This window comes from Terrapene carolina, unplaced genomic scaffold (assembly GCF_002925995.2).
Source record: "Terrapene carolina triunguis isolate 2854851 unplaced genomic scaffold, T_m_triunguis-2.0 Scaffold58, whole genome shotgun sequence".
Taxonomy (NCBI): domain Eukaryota; kingdom Metazoa; phylum Chordata; order Testudines; family Emydidae; genus Terrapene; species Terrapene triunguis.
Window position 1 is genome coordinate 53,341,147 of NW_020664409.1, and position 14,306 is coordinate 53,355,452.

At 40.2% G+C, this 14,306-nt stretch overlaps 1 protein-coding gene across 1 annotated transcript in view; it reads left to right on the plus strand.

The window, feature by feature from the left end:
• The first annotated feature begins 8,900 nt into the window (after positions 1 to 8,900).
• YTHDF3 (YTH N6-methyladenosine RNA binding protein 3) overlaps positions 8,901 to 14,306 on the plus strand; it is a 48,096-nt gene continuing 42,690 nt past the window's right edge. Inside the window, exons 1-2 of the mRNA XM_024211483.2 lie at positions 8,901 to 9,172; positions 11,270 to 11,294. Coding sequence (XP_024067251.1) covers positions 9,149 to 9,172; positions 11,270 to 11,294 — 49 coding nt within the window. The 5' untranslated portion in view covers positions 8,901 to 9,148. The remainder of the gene's footprint in view (positions 9,173 to 11,269; positions 11,295 to 14,306) is intronic.

Below are 14,306 nucleotides of genomic sequence, written 5' to 3' on the forward strand. Positions count from 1 at the left end.
TATTATGACTAAGTGTGCCCAGGGGAGGCAGAACAAAAACTGGGAGAGACAGACAAATAGCCGGAAGGAGCAGCTGAATGCATCATTTCTGACCCTGGAAGAAACCTGGGGAGAGGTTTTTCGATCAGGGTATAGGCTGAAATGAGTTTGTGGTGTTATAAGCAAAAGAAGATGTCCCCTGCTATGTGAGTCCTTCTGTGTTTAGAGACACAGGACTTCATACGTTCCTTGTAAACAAACAAGATTGCATCAAAGAAATACCTGACTATCACCAATTTCTCCTCCTAATAGGAACATCACCAGAATACTGACTTTTGATCTCGGGTCAAAAAGGGGAAACAGTCCCTTAAAGGCCTTGTGTTGTACAATGAGACCTCCCAGTCCATGTCAAACTACAGAGGGACAAACACCTGCCCATCTGCTCTGCAAGAACTGTGTTCCCAAGGGCTCAGAAACCCTGGTTAGAATCCAGATCAGGATCTATTAGCAAAGCTTCAACTTCCCTGGGAGTAGTAGTTGTCAGTAGGATGTGTACTTTCTAGCATGTTCTCCAATACAAGATTTGCTATAGTGCACTGCAGAAAAATTGGGTGGTAATGGGTCTGAGAATGTTTCCCTGTTGAGCCAGAAGGGCTTGTACACTACATCACATACATTTTATCTTTATATATATATATACACACACACACACATATATATATATATAATATGTGTATGCTTAAGTACCTGATAAGTGGAGTATAAATGCCTAGAGAATGGTGGATAATATGAATATTTTCACATACACACTTAAATAGGAAACATTGTTCTTGACCTATTTTTATTTGTTTTGTCACTTGAATGATCAATATTTCTAAGATCTCCTTCTTTCCCCGCTCAAAAAAGCAACCATGACTAGAAAAAAAAATTGCTTCTGGACTGGGATTTATCTGATTTTTAGGCTGGAGTGAATTTTTATAGAGGTCTTACTAATTAAATTAAATACTAATTAAATATTACATAATTATATAAATAAGGTATTATAAACCCCTAAAGGAATTATGAGGTAATTGGGATGCAGCTTTAACAACAAGGTTCTAAACACTAGCCCTATAATTACAAAAAAGGTTTGACTTATTCAGAACTTTAATAGAACGCCCATCTGAAGTCAGATCACTCGCACAGATAAGTGTCTATAAATAGGGATAAAGTGTGGGATGAGAAATTATTTTTACTTTTCAAGTATTAGTCACAGCAAGCTAATTTGGAGCTTGCTTTAGAACTGATGCCCTTCCAGTTACCTGATAGGTTATTTTATATAGCACATCTAGTACAACATATGACCCCTGAATCTGACCACTAACAAACTAAAGTACCTAGCAAAGAAAGCCCTAAGAAAAAGAGACACATCAGGGACAGCAGCTTTTTAACAAGTTTTACAAGGTTATAAAACTGATCAAACTTTTCCAAGTTTAGAAATCAGCTTAATGTAACACGAGGTGGAATAGATGCTGGGAACTGAGCCAAAAACATTATTCTACCAAGGACTGTCATTGTGGGACTCAAGGACAAGAATGGACAAAGGAGGCACCAATGGAAAAGAATGGTAGCCTCTTGCACACTGCAAATAATCAGTAATTATTTTTTGGGGGAAAATGTCCCACAAGTCAGTTCTGTGGCACGGCAACTGCCACAAAATAAAAGAGGGTTTTTTTGTCCAGATGTCAATATGAACCAAACGAAGGCAGAAACAGAGACGCTATTACATTTAAGTCAACACTTAGGAAATGTTTTATGGCTATTGGTAGCCTGCCTGATTGTACATGATGAGGAACTCCCCTTCTATTAAGGGTAGAAAATTTATCTGCTCACTAATTTTTAAACTTTTTTTCTGAAATAAGCACCACGGTAAGTTTATAGATTAAATAGCTAAATGGGACTGTTGTCTAGTTTGATGTAGCAAATATGGGTATAACTATGAGAATATCCTTGATTCAGAGGTCAGGGAGAGAGAGAGTTCAGATAGCTCTTCTTTGAGCTGATCATGAAATTTGACATCTGACATTGTTCATGAGTAACAAAGGAAGTAATAAATTCAGGTCATGCTTCTCTGTGAGCTGGAACTGTCATCTCTAAGCTTTTTCTCAGGAACACACATTACCACCTAAGGCTGGGATTTTCAAAGGAGCCTAAGGAGTTAGGTGCCCAAATGGGACCATACAATTACCCATAATTCCTCAAAACAAAATGTTACTGAAACAGGAATTGAAAGCCTGGGCTGCTGTGCAGGAGTGCTAAATGTCACAGGCCAAACAGTACTAAAGAAGCTTTTGCGACTAAAGGGTACAATAAGTAGGCAAATAAGGTAGTACGTTACTCACCTAAAATAAGCTATCCACATTCAATTCTGCATCGTTTTCTCCAATCTAGGTTTCAAGGCGACCTGCAGCACAAAGTATGGGTGGAAATGGGCTTTTGCCTTCTTTTGTTTCTTTATAAAGACAGCCTGAAAATTGTGTGTGCCTTTTAAAAAAATAAATACATTTCTGCCTTTTTTGCAAAAAAAAAATCAGGTATTGTCTTTCCTGGAGTACTGAGTGGCTGGCTGAAGAACAGGTAGGATTATGGCATCATAACTACCAAAGATGTAAAACCTAAGTAATTAAGAGGGGACTTAAAATCTGGGGCCAAGATTTGAAGAAGTGCCTAAAGTTAGGTTCCTAAACCCATTATGTATTGCTGGATAATCAGTACTTTTGAAAATCAGGTCACTTATTTAGGAGCATAAATTCAGGCATTCTTTTTTTAATTAATCTCCTTTCTTGATGTTAATATCTATTTAACTAAAATATTTTGGAGAGAAGTTATGAGAAGCTCAACAATGCATCCCCTTCATTTAACAACAGAGAAAGCACTCTGTGATGGGGTGCCTACCATGCCCTGCCCCGGAAGAAGCGATGGAGGTGAGTCCTCTGAGAAGTTGCGTGAAGCATGGCCAATCAGGGAGGAGTTGCAGGGAGCAACCAATCCAGGCCCAGCAGGCTCAGATAAAAGGGAGCTGCAGGGCAGAGTAGAATCAGATGCTGCTGGGAGCCCAGGGAGTAAGGACTATGTTCCTGGAGGGCTGAGAGAACTGTAAGTACCTTGTACAGAGCAGCTGCTGGCAGGGACCTAGGGAATAAGATGGAGCTACTGGCTGGCTGCTGGAACTGAGCAATTGAGGGCCCTGAGATGAGGGCAAAGAAGGTGCTGGGGGCATGGGGAAGCGGCTCAGGGAAATATAGCAGTATCTAGAGAAGTTAAAGAGATGCTGTTGCAGGGGGACTCCGTCTCCTATCACTCCTATGTGTAGTTTCTCCTCTATGCAAGGATTTAGAGGGTGTAATTTAGCTCCGGACCATTAAAGTTAAACCCATGGAAAGATGTAACACATTATTAAACATGACCTATTTTAATGAGTTTATTATTTTCCTGTCTTGTTTACAGTGTTAAAGGCTTCTGTTAGCTTTTTCTAAGATTACTAAGGGAAGAAACATAGGAACGCAAGATCATATTCGGTTACAAATGTAGCATGGCAAAAGTCTAAATGCTGAGGATACATCTCAGCATATTTTGATATAATTTAACTTAGTTGTTTATAGAGTACTATTTATTATCTCCTTAATAATTACTCTGTTCTGTGCACTTGGGAAGTACTCTCACGTCCCTTGTATTGAGTACATTTATTGCTTTTTATTCATGTATTTCTTTTCACGAGAGCTCATGGTGTCTGACACCATCAGGTGGTCCAGAGACATCTACACAGAACACATCGTGGGACACCGTCAGTACTAGGATGAGTAAACGAGACTGCCGGTCATGGAAATAACCCACTTCCTTCTCTGATGAACCCAGGGACGCACCCCATCCATGTAACTATTCACTACACCAATACTGACTTGGACTCTAAATACATTCTATGGGTGGCATACCCGAGATCACTTATTCACTGACTCTTTAAAAACTCCCGCACCCCAATCTGGGTCTATGCTGGTTATGTAATATGTATGTATCTTGTGAACTTTGTAATCTCTGATAACTCAAGCCTGACCTCAGATGTACAGTACCTTCCTTCTTAAACTTGTGTAAACTTGATTTTAAACATTAGCTTTAATAAAAATTTTAAATCCTTTATTATCTCCTTAATAATTACTCTGTTCTGTGCACTTGGGAAGTACTGTTGTGTCCCTTGTATTGAGTACACTTATTGCTTTTATTCATGTATTTCTTTTAAAGAAGAAATTATCTAAAACCATCTGGCTACTGACAGTAATATTTGTTTACTGTATGTGTATGTATAGTAGCTTTGGAAAGAGGGATTCTCTAAGGATAGGACAGTGATTTTTATGACAAACTTTTATTCCTATACAATATAGATGTTGTATCTTCTGTTAAAAATACTGACATTTGTCTGTAGCCTTGATAATTTTCACCAATATAGTTAAGTCAACACATTCTTAGGTCACTTTGGCCTTTAAAGACTTAGGAAATTCTGCAACTTTGATATTCAGATCATGATCTGGTTACAAAAAATACAGAAATGTCACTTCAATATGTACAGTAAATGCCAAATGGTAAAAATCTCAGTGAAGAGCTGCTGAGTTGTCAGTTGTAGTTCAAATATGACTTATTCAAAACTAAACAAAGTAAATGAGCTGCACCTGAAACTATACTAAAAAGGATGGGTTAAGGGAACTGTAGAATCACTCACTACTGCATTGAGAAGTTCATAATTGAAATGTCTCATATACCAAAGGTTAATTTAAGGAAGAATAAGAAAAGAACAATTCTCCCTAAAATAAGACTGTATTAAATAACAGTAAAGGTAATTAACCATTGGAAGAATTCACCTAGAGATGTGATAGATTCTCCATTACTTGAAGTCTTTAAATCAAGATTGGATGCCTTTCTAAAAGATATGCTATAGTTCAAACAGAAGTTATGGGCTTGATGCAGCAATTACCAGGTGACGTTCTCTAGTCTATATCACGCAGGAGGTCACAGTAGATAATCCTAATGGTTCCTCCTGGCTTTAAAATCTGTGAAACTATGAATCTATTAATTCATTTAAAATAATTACAAGTATCTCTCAAGTTTTAATTATTTTTGTAAATCTAACCACTAATTAAACTTACTTTAATAGTGTTGTAATATAGAGTTAAATAGATAGTTATGTTTAATGGAAAAATTAAATATATTTATTTCTTAATTACATACAGTTGCAATTTTTAAAAAATCCTGATCATTTCAGTCCTTTTTATACAGTCTTTTTCTATGAACTTTCACAGTCGCAGGACTAGATGTCCTCGTTCCTAACAAATGTACCAAGAAGAATACCTCACTTCCGAGCATATTCTTCCCCTTGCTTCTGTAGTGCATTGACTTCCAATTTTAATGTCCATGTATAGTCAATATACTCTCTGGCATGCATCTTTCAACTTTGACTGAGAGAGAATCTATTGATCTAAACATTTATACCTCACATCATCATGTTCTTTGAAAACCTAACAACTATGTTCTAAAACCTAGTTGTTTTTAAAATACAGCACATATTTTTTCTTTCTCTTGCAGTCTTTGTCTATTAGCACTGAAGGAAAAAATGTTTCTTGAGGCTAACTTAGACACCTTTTTTACTCTGTAAGTTAAATCAGCCATTAAATTGGCACTGACAGTAGTGTTCAGAAAAATCCAAAAGGTTTCTGGAGGCCAAAGGAAAGATTTTGATAACAAGCTAATGATTTTCATGACTAAATAAAGGGAACTGTTCTTTTCTTCAGCTTTCTGATCGTCTAGTGGGTTCCCCAAGACTACATTTGCACTGTGTGTATGCTATGGACATCTATAATGCAAATCTTATGCTCTATAGTATAATACTGGTAGATGCTGGAATCAAAATATAATGGTTCCCATCCCATGTAAAGTAATTTTACTGATGTAACAATTATAATGGTATAGAAAAGTGAGTTTACACATAGGCCTAATGCACTTCAAAAAATGAACCATATATATCTGCAAAAATCTCTAGAGCTACCTAATGCTCCAGCTTGACCTATTATATTACAAACTAATTGCCACAGAGCATTCCGTTGAGTCCTCAGAGTCTTATAATATTCCCATCAAAAAGGTTCATTTGAGCCTAAGAATCTGTGAGGCTTGCAGTATAGATTGGAATCCTGCTGAACTTGCATTCTTCTAAAGGATAATTTTCACTCTATCACATTCTTAGTGATATAGATAAGATGAAGGGGCGCAGAGTTCCTTCCCAGCACAGCCTCCAACCCACCAAAATATTACAACCTGGGGCACGTGATTAGTCTCACAGAAGCCAAATTAATTTTAAGTTTAAAAAAAAATCTAAGGCTCCTACCATTTTCTCTTATCCTCCCACGGCTGCATTGTATTAAACAGGTACCACTGAACAGTGCTTCATTTGGATAACAGTGTAGTAGAAAGAGAGAGCCTGAAACATGAGGCTGTGTATGAGGCCTCAGCCCTGAGCTAAAGTAGTGGTCAGGCCCTGCTGATACAAAGCAAAATGCACAGTTAGCAAATTTGGGCTCTGAGCAGAAGTCAAGCCCTGTTATAAAACATGCCTGCTTGCAAGTTCACAGAACCTGGCAAGAACAGGGATGGTATTGCAAAGACGCACACATTCCTGAGAAGTACTAGGCACAGGACACTCACACAAACACATTCCAGAAGGGTTTACCAGAACCCCTGCTACCAAGTATTGTACAAACACTCTCCCCAAAGCTGATACAAGGAGAGAGTGACCCCTCTTAAAGATAAGGTTAGGATGACAGGGTGACGAATAGAGATATTTTGATTGAACCAACATGTACAAGGTAAAGGGTGGTAGCTAACCATGTCAGAGGGACAATACATAACTTGTTTGTATCAGGGTATAAAAGAAGGGTCACAGAGGGGTCTCTGTCCAACCGAGAGGGGAATGAAAGTCCCGCCATTCACTGAGCTGGTCCATTGTCATGGGCATACATGTGCTAGTGTAGACATGTGCATGTGCAGGGAGTGAGGATTGTGTTTCGTCTACAATAAATCTGGCCGGGTGTCTTCGCTACAAACCAAGTCTTGTGGTCTTTGTGAGTAGTTCGATCAAGGTCTGTTGTGTTGGCTATCTGCGCAGAGCTGGGACAGCACACAGAAAGAACACATACACGGCAGGCAACAACTAACTACAAACAGTAGCAATATTTACAGCAACCAGTATTCAAAAATGATCAGTCAGCTCCCCCAAAATCACTAAATTGACCTAAAAATAATGAAATCTTAAAAAACAGTAAGTGTGGGATTCTCTTGTTTGCCATCTAGTTCTTGAGACTTTAGTTTCCTTCTTTTTGAGCCTTTGTCCACAACCATGAGGGCTAATAATGTGGGTTTTTTAAAAATAAAAGTTGAAATTTTCATGTAATAACATGATTCCAGGAGCTGGGTCTTTTTTAAGAAAAACACCAAATATTGTAATACTCATGATAAAAATCACGAGTTGGCACGATTAATCAAGGAGGGCATTTTGATCCTGATGGTGCATTGCAGTTTAAAACCTGTAGTCTCTTCGAGCAGTGTAGCTCAATTAGAGAGCCAAGGTGGGTGAGATAATATCTTTTATTGGACCAACTTCTGAAATTGGTCCAATAAAAGATATTATCTCACCCACCTTGGCTCTCTAATATCCTGAGACCAACACTGCATAGCTCAATTAGAAGCATGACTGCCTGTGGTCCACATTATAAAGGTCAGGATCGAAACCCACTACTACCAAATACATAATGAGGCTTCTATTTTCAAAACTTTTGGATCTAAATTGCAGCCACAATATATAAACGTACACAGGAACTGCAAGCACAATGACATCATATGGGGTTTGTGCACATTACTTGGGTGAATGTATCTATGTAATAATTGTGTGTTCAGTTCTCATACATATGCACATATGATTACCTGGATGCAGATGTATGGGTACTGAACACAATTACACAGACACATGCACAAAGAGATTTCACACACAATTACCCAGGTGCAGAGTGATAACATGTAGGATTAGTGAGGTGCACAGAAAGAGGGACTGTATGTAGTTACAGGGAATTACACACATTACTGGGATACACAAACTCAACATTTACGCACCGGGGTGCAAATTTGCTCACTGGGGTTACACACATGATTATGTTGGAGCACACCGGTATCTGGGTGCACAGAGGGATTGCATCAACAGTAGCTATGTGCACACAGAGGGAGACGGCTCAAGTAGTTACTGGGGCGCAGGCACACATGCTCAGATCATGTCCATGATCCACGGGGCACAATTTGTATATAAACACAATGGTAGGTTCAGCAAGTTTTAATAAGTTGTCCCCTTTATCTCTCTCCATTTCCTCTTTGGGAGCCTCTAGAGCTGCACGGGGAATAATTCAGATCTGTAGCAAACAGCCCCAGCATTGTAAAATGCCCCCAGCCCGTCAGTGCGTCTGCCACCACGGACAGCTGGCTGACTGCCCCACTGGTGACAGGAATCAGCTGGCCCAAACCCCTGGAGGAGACGCTTCTCATATGCGCATGTGCAGTCTGTGGGCTCCCGGAGGCTGTCCCTCAAAGCTCACAGCGAGCATGCGCATTGGAAAAAATTGAGACAGCTCCAGCTCCCTTCTTGAGCGCCCTCTGGCCTCTCCACCAGCCTCCTTTCTGGTGCGCGTGCGCGTCTTGGAGAGCTGGGGCGCGCAGTCGCTATGGGCGCCACTTTTTCCCTCCCCCCGCTCTTTGAGTCCCTAGTATGGTGCGCGCGCGGGTCCGTTTCCACCCTCACGTGACATGGAGGCGGAGAGAGGAAGGGAAAGGTCAGTGGCGACGTCGGCGGAGCGGAAGGTCAGGGCGGGAGCGGAAGTGGGAGCCGGAGCCTGTCCGCCATTGTGGGGAAGCGGCGCCTAGAGCAGGGGGGAAGCAGCGCTGCGTCCGGCCGGCCGGCTCCTTCCAGCGGGAACCAGATCAGCGGCGGCGAGCCCGGGCAGCAGCGGCGGCGACAATCAAGCGGCAGCGGGGAGAGCGGCGCGGTCGGTGTGTGCGGGAGTCACTCGAGGCCCAGGCGGAGCGAGGGGATCGCGGTTCCCCGTGAAGAATGTCAGCCACAAGCGTCGATCAGGTACGGGCCGCCGGGCGGGAGGAGGAAGCGGCCCGGGCGGAAGGGCCTGCGCGGCCAGGCGGGTCGGAATCCGGCCGGGCCCTTTCCGCCGTCGGGCGGCCAGCGCGGCTTCCCCGGCCTCATCCCCGCGGCCGGCAGCGCGGCTTAGCGCCGCCTGCGCTCAGTATCGTGGGCTCCTCACTTTCTCCCCCCGCGGGGAGGATCCAGGCAGCCGCAGACCCCTATTTATAGCCGCATCTGAGCCGCGCCAGATTCCCTACCCCGCTCCGAGCCTCCTTTCACCCCTCATCCCAAGGCTTCTGCCTCCTGCTCCTCAATATCTTGTCTTTTGATGCGTCCTCCTTCATTTCTTCTCCTCTGGGCGGCTGATTCCCCTTTATCCTTCTCTCTGGGCTCACGTCCTCTTTAGGTCTCTGTCTTCCCCCACTATGCCCAACAATTCCCTTATCTTTGGATCTGGGTCTTTGCTACCGTCTTCTTCCCCACCCACGCTTTGGGTAACGGTTGAAACTTCTCTTCCCCCGTACACCCCAAACTCCCTTCGGGTCTGTGATGCTGCCTCCTTTCCCTCTTCCTGTCCTTAGTCCTCTTTTTTTTTCTCCTTCTCTCTGGGCCTCTGACTTCTCCCCTTCCTCAAAGCTCTCTCCTGCGTGACCTTCTCTTCCCCCAGACATTCACCTCCCTGGGTTTGTGCTTCCTTGTCTTCCACACTTCCCTGCCCTGGGCCTCAGTTGTCCCCTTCTCTACCTATTCTTCACTAGGCCTCTGTTGCCTCCTTATCTCTTGCCCCCTACCCTCTCTAGGCCTTTGCCTCCTTCTTGGGCCTCTGCCACTCCCCAAAATGTTCTGCCCCTGCATCTGCCTCTCCCCTCTCAAATCCTGTCTGTGCCTCTTTGCATCTGTACTGTATACTGTTCATGCTCCATAATTCCTATCCCTGTGTGGGCTGCCATATTGCTTCCTAGCCGTGTGTTTTTCTGTTCTTCATTCCTATTTGCGAGTGCCTTCTCTTTCTTTCATCCCATTCTTTTTGTGGGCCACTAGCCCACAACTCCACTATCTTTTTGGGGTGGGCTCTGCGTCCCTGTGTCTGGTATGTGCTTGGATATGAAGGATTTTTTTTTTTAGAGCTAAGGGTTTTTTCCATTTTGTCTGGATTAAGAGAAAGAGACTGACTAACAAATGAGCAAGTCATTAAAGGGTGATGGAGCCAAGGGAGACCCACTGCGGCTTAGTGAAATGTATGTGCCAGAGGAAAGATGGTGTGTGAATTAGAACTTTGAGTTAGCAGTTTTGTTTTTTCCAAACAGAATTTTATGTTATACAAGATGTTAAGATGATATAACCTTCTCTGTTATAATAATGCTTATTGCCTGCCAGATTAAAAGTGCTTTATAATTACTAATCCTCACAACAACTCTGTGATATTATCTCTGTTTCCTCTGTGGAAATGAGCATGATTATACAGGACTGGGCATACATAACTGATTGTCTTAGGCTCCGCCCAATGCTCAGGCCACTAGATGTCTTGCTATATTACTGTACATTCCTTTGAGTATCTGAAAAGCATATGAAAAGCGTGCCTCACTGAGCTACACTTTGTAAATTTTGGTCCATTCTTCAGTAACAGTAGTGCCCATCTGTCAGTTTAAAAGATCACATGCTGTAAACAAGTTTCTGTATTTGCAGTAGCCTTAGCCTACTAAAATGGAAGATGTTCTTAAAATTTTATTTTACTTTTATTTTGTTTAGTGCTTTTCTCTCACCTTGAATAATAAAAAAACAAAGCAATTTACCTTGCAGATTCAGTGTTGCAGCTTTTAGGCTTCAGACACTGCAGAGGAATGTTTTTGATTGAAAACCACAGTTATTTTTAGTAGACCTTCTTAGACATGGAGACATTTCTATTTGTCTTGGATTTTATTAAAATGTATTTTTACCATATTTTAAGTTTTGGGTGTAATTTAAATTGACTGTTCCTTTAAATGATAAAATCGGCAAACGTAAACCATCATGAATGGAAAATTCAAGGATTTTAGTTTTTGCTAATTTCCCTATTAATATTTTTCCTTTTATTTTTTACCTTTTTATATACAGAGACCTAAAGGACAGGGAAATAAAGGTAAGATGATTCCTTATTATTTATGTCTGAGGCCCTGATCCTGCAATATATGGAAAAAGATGTCCTCAACCAATTATATAAAGTGAATGTAACTACAAGATATTCTAAAACCCCATCTTATCCAAGGTTGGCAATTTCCTTGGAATAACTAATTTAGGACAGGAGTTGGTAAATACCAGCTTAACCCTGGTTTAGACCAGGAAACTGGGAAAAATAATTGTTTCGGTGGCCAGCAAGTTCAGCAAGCGTAGAATGAATTCTTTCAAACATCCATTCAAAGCTGTGGAATAGGTTTGCTCTGTCCACTACATCAAAGTTGGTCCTCTGCTACAGAATGTTGCATGGCCAAATGGAGCTGGACTGCTAGTCTGAAACTCTGCATGCTTCACATTGCATTATTGTTGTTTTCATATAATAAAATGTTTTGGACTTTTGTTTATGTAATATTGAAAACTGAAATGTGAGTAATGACTTATAACTTGCTTGAGGAAAATACCAAATCAAAATGTATACAGACATTCTAATGTTCACTATTATACTGACATATATTAGTATTATGCTCACTGCAGTTTTATTTTAATTTAGAGTTGTACAAATAAAATCTCCAAATCTATTGTTTTATGTAATCACAGTTTGAATATGTAATTAAAACTAAGTATATTGTGGTGTCTATTAAAGAAGCAGTTTTTAAAATAAATAGATAATACCGTATCTGTAACATCTTTCCTGGGACACCAAAAAACATGATTTTGCCTGGTAAAAACCACTGTTGGTAAATGCCATGTCACGCTGATTTTATTACACCAGCATGACTAGAAGTGGTGTGCTAAGAGTATTTTTCCAATATTTTTAACATGATATATCACTGTAAAAATGCTTTAATATGCTTATTAAAGTAATCATTGTCATGAGTAATCAAGGGATAAGATGTAGCTGTTTCCATTTAGCTATCTTTCAGTAAAAATGTTGGCATGCTGTCCTTGAGTATACCTTAGGCATTTACACCAACCCTATTCGTTGTTACTTATTAATGTCTAATGAGGGTCATTTGATCTAAAGAACAATGATCATGTATGTTCATTTAGTTTCTTACTCATACCCATGAACAGAACACATCACCACTCCTATTCTGAGAAATCTTCACTGGTGTCTTATTCATTTCAGAATCCAGTACAGAGTATTCCTTCTAGCAGTTATCCAGCTTCTCTGTTTTCACTTCTTCCCCCTATCTGTTAGCACCTTACTAATGCTCTTTAAATTCCATACTCTCTTAGCTTATCCTCCCCCACAAAAACTTTACTCACTTTCCTTAACACTCCTCCCCCTAAAAGTACCTGGAAAAGCCTGTGCCTAAATGACTGTGACTTTTTGGATCATATTTTATGACCAACACTTCTCTCGGTCCTGCAGTTTATAATCTTTTGTTTAATACAGTCGTCAGATTTTATTCTGTGACCCCCATCTCCTCCCCAGTTTTCTCATGTTTGTTTGTTTTCCTGGGAGGTCAGCAGTTGTATTACACTAATAACACACATACAGAATGCAATCTGTGTGATAGATATAATCTGCATTCTCACTGATATCTTCATGCATAGTTTAAGAAACATCTATGGATGGATGATACTTTAAAAAAATCATTTTTATAGCAGTAAAATATTCTGTCATTAAACTATGAACATTATATTCTTTGTAAAGGGTTTATTTGAAAACGATACCATCATATTCGTAATCTTTTTTAAAAATGCCATATTTATTACTAAAAATCATCCAACAGAAAGAAGGTTTCACCATTTATATCATTTGTGTACTACTTGAATTTCTTATTCACTGCATTTAATTCATCAAGTAGTAAACTTGTCACTGTTCTAGGATTTTGTTCTCAGTCTCGTCTTACATATAGGCTCTGTCCCTGGGCAATATTAACCTTACCCACATTTTCATCAACACAGCTCCTTAAAGGTGCCTCCCAAATCTACTGTCCCATTTTGACCTATCAAAATGTTCCATCGTAATCTCAGCCTTTGTGGTGAACCACTGAATGAACTTTACCTCCTAAATCCTCTCTCCTTGGCTGTCAAAGCCCTGCACAACTCCATTCCTTCCTCCATTTCTGTTCTTCCATGTCTTCTTCTTTTGCCACTCATTACACTCTTTTCAAGCCTGGCTTTTAACCACCTGCTTTTTTCCTTTTCTGCTCTTGTCTTCTTCAATGTTACCTTTGTGCATGGCACTATCTCTTGTTCTTTTATGCCAAGAGGTCTCTACCTTCAACTTTCTTCTTAAACTACACTATTTTTAAGCTATTTAAAGGTGATCTCATGGAGATCTGCACCAATTTGAGTTTCATCCGGTGTTTTGCTTGATCTGTATTGTCTGTACTTGAATTAAAGCTTTTGATGCATGGATTGCCTGTAATTATTTAATAATGAACAAAGACTAGTGAATTTTACTTTGATTTACGTGCACTAGCATAATTTTGTGATAGGTGCATTATGAATTCTGCATAATGTTAGAATCCAAATAAAGCTCTTAAGTAAAACCTTTTTCCAAAACCTAAATGTTGGGCCTAAACTACCTGATCTAGACTATTTTAGATTGCATCCTGTTAAATACTTTATATTAACTGCGTATTACTATATGCTAGTGAAAATGGTTTATTTGTATTACCGACAGATGTCCCAATCACATACAGCACTAGGCACTATGCAAACATATAGTAAAAGACAATCGCTCCCCTAAATAGCTCAGTCTTATAAGACAAGATATGACAGATGATAAAGGGAATGGGGAAGGAGGATGAAGGTAACAGTGATAGGAGTGCTTGATTACATAGACTAGTTAATATACACAGTTAGATGGTTTTGAGTCATTCAGAGTTTTTACTTATTTCATGGGTATAAATAAAGTAGATATTGGTAGTCCCTACTTGGCTATACATTAACAGCTGGTAATCTCCTGCAGGGTTCATGATAGGGTTCCTGTTTGAAGTGGTCTTTGAAGCAGGATAGAGTA